This window comes from Eulemur rufifrons, chromosome 5 (assembly GCF_041146395.1).
Source record: "Eulemur rufifrons isolate Redbay chromosome 5, OSU_ERuf_1, whole genome shotgun sequence".
Classification (NCBI taxonomy): domain Eukaryota; kingdom Metazoa; phylum Chordata; class Mammalia; order Primates; family Lemuridae; genus Eulemur; species Eulemur rufifrons.
In genome coordinates, this window is record NC_090987.1 from 19,952,603 (window position 1) to 19,964,342 (window position 11,740).

General features: G+C 44.0%; 1 protein-coding gene across 2 annotated transcripts in view; it reads left to right on the forward strand.

Moving 5' to 3' along the window:
* MYO5B (myosin VB) overlaps nucleotides 1–10,893 on the forward strand; it is a 273,903-nt gene extending 263,010 nt beyond the window's left edge. For both annotated transcript variants that reach the window (XM_069468426.1, XM_069468427.1), the window contains 6 exons: nucleotides 554–643; nucleotides 3,600–3,750; nucleotides 5,053–5,338; nucleotides 5,910–6,084; nucleotides 7,553–7,633; nucleotides 9,533–10,893. In XM_069468426.1, the coding sequence (XP_069324527.1) occupies nucleotides 554–643; nucleotides 3,600–3,750; nucleotides 5,053–5,338; nucleotides 5,910–6,084; nucleotides 7,553–7,633; nucleotides 9,533–9,685 (936 nt within the window). In that variant the 3' untranslated portion in view covers nucleotides 9,686–10,893. The remainder of the gene's footprint in view (nucleotides 1–553; nucleotides 644–3,599; nucleotides 3,751–5,052; nucleotides 5,339–5,909; nucleotides 6,085–7,552; nucleotides 7,634–9,532) is intronic.
* The last annotated feature ends 847 nt before the right edge of the window (nucleotides 10,894–11,740 follow it).

Below are 11,740 nucleotides of genomic sequence, written 5' to 3' on the forward strand. Positions count from 1 at the left end.
AGCCATTGGTTTTGGTGCAAAGACTGTATCATAGCTGTTGGGGTTGGTGAGCAGCCTTTGCCACTTAGGGTCTGTGTCTGTTTTCTAGAGAGTTAAAGCCATGGGACATCTGACCTCTAGAGAAACGGGACACCAGAACATTACAGTCACGCCCCTTAGCGTCCCTTACGTCGGCTACCTGGCAGTTCAGAAGCAGGGCCAGCTCGCCCGGGTGGTGAGACTAGAGCCTGGGGCTGCTGGGGGCGAGCCTCATCCGTGTCACTTGGCTTTGCACTCTTCGGCCACGGAGGGCAGCCTGTCCTCTGCATGTGTTCCTGTATGTGTGCCACTGATCGGGGACCAGGAAAGGGGTTCTGTACCACCCCTGGTAGCGGAGGAACAGTCGTGTAGCCTCTCCGCGGTGGGTGTCATCTCTGTGACTCCCCGCCCAGCACCAGGGCTGCGCGGAAACGCTGGGTGAGCGCGGGAAACACGCAGTGAGAGGCACCAAGTATGCGTTTCCCCAGGCAGGAACCGCTCACTCACAGCTGGGGATGCCCTTTTCTTTTCACAGAAGCACAACGATGACTTTGAGATGACGTCGTTCTGGTTGTCCAACACCTGCCGCCTTCTTCACTGTTTGAAGCAGTACAGCGGGGATGAGGTCAGTGCTGAGACAAGCGCCGGGAAGGTGTCCCTGCTTTGCACACGTGCAGTTGGAGCTGCTTTGTATCCCCTAGAGAGAGGGCTGTAAGGTCTTTGGGGAGCCCTTGGGGACCTCAGACTGTGGGCTGGCTCATCATGCCTGGTGGCTGGAAGCAGGAATGAGGCAGGCCCCGGGAGACCCGCCTCCAGGTGGCCTTGGTGAGCCCAAGGGCCCCCAGCAAGCACGCCTCCATTAACATAAGTAGAGTCTGCCTAACGCATCCGCATCCGTTGTCGGAGGGCCTCTGGGATTCTCCAGGGAAACCCTCGTGGCCTTACATTTCTGAAGCAGCCCTAGAGGAGCCCCATTGCAGTGAGTGCTGGAAGAAAGCTCAGTTGCCTGGAACGTCCAGCTATCTCCTAAGCCAACTGATTAGTTTGTCCACGTCAACGTAGACAAAATACTCAGAGCTACATCTGTGCAAACTGACCTTGAGCCCAGCTTCTATCCACACTGGATTCTTTTCAAGTAACCCCATCATTTCAGGGTGCACTCTGGACCCAGCTATGTCTAGAACCCACCGTCCTGGACTTTGGTCCCTGATAGAAGTCCCGTGCTCTGCAGTCTGCCCTGTGACCTAGTAATATGTGGCATGCTTTTCACCCCGGTTTCTCCAGGCCTCCCCAACTGTCCCTGCTCCCCTTCCTCCCACGCATCTCACTACCCACCCTTCCCAAGGTCGGGAGGTACCATACACCACAATGGTATGACACGTTTTAAAGCCTTATTCTATCTTTCGTGGCACAGTGAATCCTGACAGGCTCTTCTCTCCGGGATAATGAAAGGATGTGCCGTGGCAGGCAGTCTTTACCTTCTTTGGAATGTGCCGGGGCTCCATCTCTCTCATCAGAACGAGAACTGTATTTGATTTCCTGCTTTTTTATTATGAAAGGGACGGGTTAAAGGTGGAAGAAGTGGCATTCAATTCAAACCTTCAGATGCCTTCTGTTCCAGAACCACAATGTCATATACAAGCATTTACTTTAAACTTAGAACTACATTTAACGTTTTACTGAGGTTCATCACTTTACCCAAGGTTATATATATTCTAAATGCAATGTCAGGTAAGGCTAGGCAGGACCAAGGACTCTGCTGTGTCAGGCTGTCGTTACACGTGCTCGTATTCTCAGGGACAAGACTCGAACCACAGCATAATCAGATCTGTGTAGTCTAAAAGGAAGAACGAATGAATGAATTCGTCTTGGGGATTACAATGACTCCCTCTTCTGCCTGCTTCTGTTTTTATTGAAGAGGGCTTTGTTATTTGACACAGTCCGAGAGGCTGTGCTGGGGTTCATCACCCTTTTGAGAGCACTAATAATATTTTTAACTGCTGTTGGTTTTCCTTGGCCTGAATAAAAAGGGCATTGGACACATGAATCCTTGTGATACTTAGCAATGTTTAATATTTTTTTAGTGAAAATCACAATGTCAATATCGGGTGCCACCTGTTTTGCTTTTTTCTAATATTGTTTCATGAGCACTAGTCGGCAAAGAGTGAGATGCCCTCCCCAGGACTGGGGCAAAATATGGAACATTTCACAAGTTACCCCTGCACAGAGGCCATGCTAATCTTTGTTGTTGTTGTTGTTTTTGAAACAAGAGTCTTGCTCTGTTGCCCGGGCTAGAGTGCAGTGGCGTCAGCAACCTCAAACTCCTGGGCTCAAGCAATCCTCCTGCCTCAGCCTCCCGAGTAGCTGGGACTACCGGCATGCGCCCCATGCCTGGCTAATTTTTTTTTCTATATATATTTTTAGCTGTCCAGGTCATTTCTTTCTATTTTTTTTTTTAGTAGAGATGGGGTCTCACTCTTGCTCAGGCTGGTCTTGAACTCCTGACCTCGAGCGATCCTCCAGCCTCGGCCTTGGCCTCGGCCTCCCAGAGTGCTAGGATTACAGGCGTGAGCCACCACGCCCGGCCCATGCTAATCTTCTGTCATGCCAATTTTAGCGTATGTACTGCTGGAGCGAGCACAGCAGTTCTTTTAACCTACGTGTTGTTTCATCCTGTTTATACAGGAAGTTAAGAGGACACAGTGCTGTAGCTACAGAGTCATTTCAGCTCACCTGTTAGTTCTGATGCCCAGGGGTAGGATCTGTATGAAATTTTTTATGCAAACGTACAATCTGGCCGGGCGCGGTGGCTCACGCCTGTAATCCTAGCACTCTGGGAGGCCGAGGTGGGCGGATCATTTGAGCTCAGGAGTTCGAGACCAGCCTGAGCAAGAGCGAGACCCCATCTCTACCAAAAATAGAAAGAAATGATATGGACAGCTAAAAATATATATAAAAAAAAATTAGCCGGGCATGGTGGTGCATGCCTGTAGTCCCAGCTACTCGGGAGGCTGAGGCAGGAGGATCGCTTGAGCCCAGGAGTTTGAGGTTGCTGTGAGCTAGGCTGACGCCACGGCACTCACTCTAGCCTGGGCAACAGAGTGAGACTCTGTCTCAAAAAAAAAAAAAAAAAAAAAAAAAAAAAAAAAACGTACAATCTGGTCCATGGCCATACTCCTTTAGGGACTACGTATAACATCTTAGAGTGACCTGGTATAGTGGAGAGAGCACTGGATAAAGAGTCAGAAAGCATGGACCCCTTTTTCTCTGGACCTGGTACCAATCCGACTTTTGCTACCTTAGGGAAAATCACTTTACCTCAGGGATTTGGACTAAATGATTTAGGCCTTTTTATTTACACAGTTCTGATTTCTCTATCATGCTGAGTTTCTGCATTACCTTTGAGTTCAAGGGTCATCAGTGAGGCCTCAAAGAACTGTCAGGGTTTTATAAACATCCTCCAGAGCAGGCCTGGGTAGGTCCCCCCAAATAGGAGATTGCTCAAGTCACCGGAGCCCCAGAAGCTGTGCTGAGCCCAGCGGACCACAGAACCTCAGTGATGCACACCTCTCCCCCTGCAGGGCTTCATGACTCAGAATACTGCGAAGCAGAATGAACACTGTCTGAAGAACTTTGACCTCACTGAATACCGCCAGGTGCTGAGTGACCTCTCCATTCAGATCTACCAACAGCTCATTAAAATTGCGGAGGGCGTGTTGCAGCCTATGATAGGTAAGCGGGCACTGGGCGAGCCCCATCATTCATCATGGAGTCTGAAATGAGAAGATGTGATAAGCACCCCCTGGCTGTAGGGAACCTACTATATTAGCCATGGCCTCCAGAAAGCCAGGATCTTCCCAACGAAGGCACCCGAGAAGGTGTGCACATCGTGCTTAAGAAGAGCTGGGAAATTTTCGACATCATCCCATAAAAATACGTGAAACAAGGGTAGTGAGAGTATAAATGACTTTCCCTTTGTTTCTTTTTGTATTACAATATATTATTTTTCCCAAACCTTAATAGGTAATATTAACTCAAAAGGCATAAGTGCAAACCCATTATGTACTTTATTCATGAAAAACATCGTGTAAAAGAACATAGCAGTGAGTACTATGCAATGAATATTTACTGAACATTCACTTTGCACAAAGTATACTTGGGCCCTGAACGTGAAAAATCAGCATTGAGAAATAAGAACAGCCGTGTTTTAAGTTAGACAAATAATGTGTATGTGCCTTCCTCACTGTGCTCCATAAAGGCCGGGGACGAAATTGCACTTGAACCTGTGTGTATTGCTTTCCCCAGGTTCTTACTACGCAGGGTGGTTAGGGGTGAATTGGAAGCATGACCAATCCAGAAGGAAACACTGTGGGGATAGGTTTGTTCCAAATCCTTCTTCCTGTCTGGCAATCTTATAAGGCACCAGCCTGGGGGCAGAACTGACTTACCAAGCGGGAGATACTTCGTAACTCAGAATCATACAACAGTTAATAGCACCCGCTCTGGAGTCAGACACACCCAGGTTCAAATCCTAACCCTGCCTCTTCCTAGCAGCAAGAAGCTAGGCAAGTTATTTAACCTCTGTTTGCCTCCATTCCTTACCAGTAAGACGGGTCGTACCTCAGTGTTATCGGAAGATTAAAAGATCCTGAACACCTGACGCACAGTTCAGAGCTGCCAATATTTACTTGAACCTGATACTACATAGTCGGTGGCTGGGCCGGAACTATGCCCCAGTTGGTCAATTCCAAACTTTGGACTCTCAGCACAGGCAATACAGAGTCACACTGGCATATGCCCATTATTTTTGTCTCATCACCAATAAATTTAAGTGAAAATTTGGACGATGGCTGTTTGATTCCTGACAGAGACCAACACATTAGAAATTCTTTCCCAAAAGTTTTAAGTCCCCGAGCATTGTACACCTCCAGTTGGTATCATTGCTAAAGCCCCGAGTACTAAATGATCTGAGTGGTCCAAAACCAGACCTTGCTGGGGAACGTGCAAGCTTCTCTAATCATGCTTTTCTTCCAGTTTCTGCCATGTTGGAAAACGAGAGCATTCAGGGTCTCTCTGGTGTGAAGCCGACGGGCTACCGGAAGCGCTCCTCCAGCATGGCGGATGGGGATAACTCGTACTGCCTGGAAGCCATCATCCGCCAGATGAATTCCTTTCACACGGTCCTGTGTGACCAGGGCCTGGACCCCGAGATCATCATGCAGGTGTTCAAACAGCTTTTCTACGTGATCAACGCGGTGACTCTGAACAACCTGCTTCTGCGGAAGGACGTCTGCTCTTGGAGCACAGGCATGCAGCTCAGGTAAGGGAGCCGCGTCTTCCTCCAGCGGCCTGGACAGAGTGGGCCCCTGCTGGACAGGAGCTAGAATCGGGACACAGGACCGTTGTTTCTAAAAGTGAAATCCCCAGTGGATGGGCCTTGCCCCCGTCAGGCCGTGACTCAACTCCACCACCTTTTTATGCGTTGGTGAAACCCCTCGAACACTGAAATGGTGACTTGGTAAACAAATCAGTTCAAAGCTTAAAGACATTTACATACTTTAAGACTGTAAATACAATGTGGATTGGTTGGAACCATCAATGAGTTAAGAGGCACGAAGGCTCCATAGAAAGATAAAGATGTTTGCAAAGTGTTAAATATAAATTGTTTTAATTCGACATATTTAATGCCTATTTTAAGCACCCACTCGTTCATTTATTCATTCTTTACTCAACAAATAGTGCCAGGCACTTGTCAAGCTTTTAACCACAGGAGGTAATTAAGGGGAGGAGAATGACAAGACTAGCTGGAACTGGCCTGCAACACTGGGGTCCTCATCCCAGTGAGTCAGAAGGACCAGCCTAACCCAGTTCCCTCTTTACACGTGGCCAAGGTACAACATCAGCCAACTTGAGGAGTGGCTCCGGGGAAGAAACCTTCACCAGAGTGGAGCAGTTCAGACCATGGAACCTCTGATCCAAGCAGCCCAACTCCTGCAACTAAAGAAAAAAACCCAAGAGGACGCAGAGGCCATCTGTTCCCTGTGTACCTCCCTGAGCACCCAGCAGGTATGGTCAGTCCACACCTGTCGCCCACGGCACCCTGAGCAAGCCCAGCTTCCGTTTCAGATCCGTTATCTATCCGTAATGGTACAAGTCGGAAGGCAGCAGCTGATGGGATATTCCCAGGTGAACCCAAGACCACTGTAGTCTGTGCAACGAGATGCCGTTTTCTAGTAATTCTCTAATCCTCTTGCTCACGTAAGGTAGTGAACCCACAAAACATCAAGGTTAGGTAACAATGAATTCTGAAGTGTTTCTTACTTAGAAACTTAAAAATTTTCAGAAATTGGCAGCCTCAGGCATTTGCTTTATTATTGTAAAAAAAAATGCTTTCTTTACAACTATAATATCAATATGGTCACATTTCTACTCGCACTCCATTTACATTGCTTCAAATGAAGTCATTAAGAACCTAGAGACAGCTAAATGTTACTTTCCTTTTCCTCCCAAAACTTACACCATCTCAGTTGCAGATACATTCCAGCCTCTGGAAAGGTAAATCCTGTCCACACACAGGGAGACCTTGCCTTCTGTCATGAATGTGCCTCAGAGACCAGCACAAGGAAATTTGACAAGTCTTTTCCAAATCACATGATGCATCTTCCTGACCACCTAAAAAACAGAATCCAAACTCAGTATAGCAAAGTAAACATAGCTTTCCTTACCTCCTCCACTAACTACTAAAAGGTTAAGTATGAAATTGTTACGAAAACTCCCTTCTGTAAATCTACTGAAAGTTTTCAAACTTCCTACCTCTTTAAAATACATTTTACTTTCATAAGTTTACTTCTAGAATGCAGCTAGCATTGCATTTGGGCAGGCTACTTCCCCCAACCTATTGGCAGGCAGATGAAATTTTATTTGAACAGGAGATAATCTTTTATTTGTAAATGTTTTTTTTTTTTTTTTTTTTTTTTTTTGGCGGGGGTGTGGTTGTTGGTGGATAGGTATTGTTAAATAAGACCTTTCTCATCTAAGGCAAGATCCCCGGTACTCTTTGAAAGAAGCCTTTAAAAGTAGTATTAATACAGGGTGTCCCAAAAGTCTCCATACAAAGGAAAAATTTTGTAAGATTCTATAATGAATATTTTGTAAGTAAAGGTACAGTTAGCTACAATTTCCCATTTTCCCTATGTATGGCAACTTTTGGGACACTCTGTGGATTGGCTAAGGATTTCAAGGCTCCAGTTTTCTAAACAACTCGTTATCTATACCATCAAGCATTCAGGGTGGGGCAGGTGGGTCCGTTGGGGACACGGATGTGGTAAGAGGGCTCAGGTCCCCCAGGCAAAGCTGAGGGCTCTAGGTTGCTGGCTGGGGACTCCTAGTGCAAATGTCAGTGCAGCTCCACCCACGATACGGGGCCTGTCGAAAGAAGATTATGCTCTTGTACCAGTGTCATATATTCTTTAACATTCAAAGGTTGTCTTACGTTCATTTAGCTCCGTGCTAAATTTTGTTTTTATTCCCACAGATTGTCAAAATTTTAAACCTTTATACGCCTTTGAATGAATTTGAAGAACGGGTAACAGTGGCCTTTATACGAACAATCCAGGTGAGTTTTAAAATACTAATTTTATAAAGTCCTAGTCTAAAACTATAATAGAAACAGAAAATATAGGTTTTAACCTTCTCTTTATCATCATATACTGGTTACATTATATGGTGGAAGACCTTATAGTTCTAGGCTTTCTGTGTAGGTAAATATGAATCATATCACCCCATGATTAACTTATTATATACACATAGAAAACTCAACTTTTATAAGCTCTGCCTCTCCAATTGTAGACCTAGTCTAGGTATCGTTTCATTTGCCACTGGCATGTTACTGAACCATAGCACCAAATGGAATTAACACGGTAGAATATGAACCCTACCCACAAATGGAACTAAGAAATGTTCTTTTAAGAAGACAATTTGGGCTCTTAACTCTTACCTGTAAGATTTATAGTATTTGCCCTTAGGAATACCCTTGAAAGAAAACATGTTAGGGAAATGATTATTTCAGTCTGCCTTTTCTTAAAATGATGGGATTTTTCTACTTAAAGATGAGCTTCCTCAAGCTGAGCCCCAGGTGATTTTGGCTGAGTGACCTTCACCTATAACTGTCACTGACAGCATTGGAATGATAGTCACACTGCCATGACTCAAACAGGGGCACACTTCTCCCATGAATACACATATGCAAGGACTGTAACGGGGGGAGGAGAAGTGATCAGAGAAGTCAGGAAAAAGGAACCAAGCGGAGGTTTCTGAAAGACACTGAAGAACCTTGAGAAATGACGGGGCCTTTGTGTCAGAAGCTGTTCCCTTTGGAATACGGTTGGGATTTTATCCAGAGGTCAGTGTAGAGATCCAAAGATTTACAGAGAGGGTCTGAGAAGAGAGATGGCTGAGAATAAATGCACTTTAGCCTTGTGCCTACGTAGAGAACAGGGGCAGAAGGTCCAGGGAAGGGATGCCAAGTCAGACCAAAGGTGGTTCTCTCGAGGGCAGTGGGGAAATGCCATGCATTGTTAAAGACACAGCCCACAGAGAAGCGGGCAGATTCAGTGACTTGGATATTAATGGGGCTAGAAGTGGCCCTGATTGGAAGGATCCAGTTAGGAGATACACATAGTCAACTCCTGAAAGGGAAGAGTTTGATGACAGAGGAGAAGCCACCGCGATCTATCTGACCCTGGACCCATGCTGGATTTTTATGGAGGGTTTGATAGTTTACACAGACCAAAGTACAAGTTTCCAAAGTTTTATTTGGTTTTGACTATCTGAGACACACATTAGAAGGAGAACCGTAACTGCTAATAAATTGGCAACAGTACTGTTTATGGGAAGAGAATTCAGGTCAAAAGATACATGCCAAGTTAGACTGCAGGGTTAGTGAATTAAGGAGAAATAATTTTAGCTTCTATTTCTGCAAAAAAAAAAAAAATCATTGGGATTGTGATAAGGATTGCATTGAATCTGTAGATTGCTTGCTTTAAGTAGTATACTCTTAATATTAACTCTTCTAATACATAAATATGGGATGTCTTTCCATTTCTTTAGTTGTCTTTCATATCTTTCAGAAGTCTTATGCCTTCTTGGCTGCCTTTATTCCTAAGTATTGGAATTATTTTCCTTCTGATTGTTCGTTGCTAGTGTATAGAAATACATACAACTCCTATTTGTTTGATTTTAAATCCTGCACTTTGCTGAATTTATTTGTACCGGAGATGTATTTTTATATTCTTTCAAATGGAAAATTTTTTAAAGAATGCTAGACTTGGAAGAGTGCTTATAGTCACCTGGTCTCCAAAAAACCTAAACGAGGGCTTGTCTACCTACTAAGAATGGGGAGAGGGAGACCCCATTCTCCTGGTCCTTAATTCTTACCTAGTTTTCTCAGAAATCTGTCCATGATATATGCCAATTTAGCACGTGTACTAAGAGTGGGTTTTATTCGTCCCCATAGGCACAACTACAAGAGCGCAATGACCCTCAGCAACTGCTGTTAGACTCCAAGCACATGTTTCCTGTTTTGTTTCCATTTAATCCATCTTCTCTGACCATGGACTCAATCCACATCCCAGCCTGTCTCAATCTGGAGTTCCTCAATGAAGTCTGAAGATGCATATTTCTAACGTTAGCTTGCTGTACCCAGTGATGGCAAGAAGGAAGCATATACAGTAAAGTGAATTCAAGCATCAGTTAAAGCTTAAAGGCAGGTCAGAGATTGAGAGCCTGTGGAACGTACTGAACTATCCAGCATAAGATACATCTCATTATTTTTTGTACCTACTGCTCAGAATAAAAGCACTTGAAATAGGGAAGTTTTTTTAGGTTTGATTTCAATCTAACAGATACACATCATAATCCACAGCCACCAGCCCAGTCCTCAGGGCCATATAAAAGGTACCAGTTCGCTAAAATGGAAGCTGCCTAGTTTTGATCTTTGCATCTAAATGGAGAATGTCCAAATTAAAATATTTAAAAATGTGTAAGTCACATAAATTGCTTTCACAAGACTTAACAAATAATGTTACTAATAACCACGATAATGGCATATACTGACATTTCCCCAAGTTGACAAACTCGTGGAAGAGTTTGTGGTTTTGTTTTTTTTTTTTTTTACAAAAATACAGGTCTGGGCCTTTTGAGAAGTTTCCCAACAGTATTTAAGGGCTGGTGATACAAAGACACTGGTGTAATTGACTTCTAGACCAAACATTTTGAGTAGCGGTTTCTGAAGTGAAATTAGAAGTCACAATCTGTGCTGTCTGTGGTTTATGGAAGAGTTATGCTAAAAATGCTGTCCCAAATTTCAAAGGTGAGCAAAACACAAATACTACTTGTTTCTGATGCTAATCCATATATTTACCAAGTCCAACAAAACTTTCACAACAATCTGTATATGCTAAATATTGGAAAAAAGAAACACCTCTTATTTCTAGATACAAAAACTTAAACAAGTCAATGCCATTACCCTCCCACTAAGAGCATCACATCATTAAATACTCTTCCGGACAACCAAAACAGTCAAGGAACACAAACTTCAGCTTGAGAATAAGATCATTTGAAAAACCTTTTAAAATAAACCATTCAGTGATTATTATTATACAAAGGTTTGTGGGATTTTTTTTCCTAGTTTAGGTTAACTTTCCCTTTACAGGTTAACATTTTTCAAATTCACCACCAAAAATCACCAAGTATCTCTGCAGTGAAATAAAGATTTGAAAAAAGTATTCAGTCGTGATAGAACAAGCTTAGAATTTTTTGTTTTTTGGACTCTTCAACAGCACACATTCGATTAAAAAACCTTATATTTATTTTTCCATATTTCTTGATAACAGCATGCTGTGCCCATGGCAGGAACAGATGGTGTTTGCAAATCATAGAACAGCCTCTATGTTATAGTAAAGAAGATGATTTCTCCATGAATTGGAAGTAGAACACCCCACCATCACCTCCTTTTACTCAACCACCCAATTTAATGAGGCTCTTGGGCATGCAACACCCCTCAAGCCCTAAGCAATCTTCTGTACCTTAGAGCTCAGCTTCCTCAGTCATTCTCACCTGCTGGGGCCGGAACAAAGCACAGCACCTAGGTTAAGGCTGCGGACAGTCGTGTCCCAATCAGTCACTGTGGGCATTAAACATCCTGGCTCCCCCTGGGTCTCTGCACAGAGCTGTGCGCCTCTCTCCTTACAGTTACATTATCACCGATGTCCACACTTACCCTCTGACCCACACACCGACTTTGGAAGGCCAGTCTAACACAATTGGGTTTGTGGCTACCACTTTAAGGTGATTTATGAAGTATAATTTGCTTTTTGATGCACTTTAGTTTGAAACAGTTTGTCATGTAAGGACTATCCTTAATCTTAAGGACAACCAAAAATGCCTTTTTAGAGTGTGAAGGAGTTTTGACATACAGTGATTCCATAAATACAGTGGCTTACTGTCCTTATCTTACCCCATCGCTTTGGGTCACTACTCTGCTGTGGCTGGTTGGTTATTGACTAGGTGCCAAGGGTTACTGAATAAACTCAGCAATTAGAATAAATGGGAGTGGGACCTTTATGGGTCTCTACTTAGCCTAAGAAATGGCAGGAGTAAGGGCATTTCACTGGAACTCCACGTGATTTATAAATGATTAAATAAAATACCTAATTGGTTACTT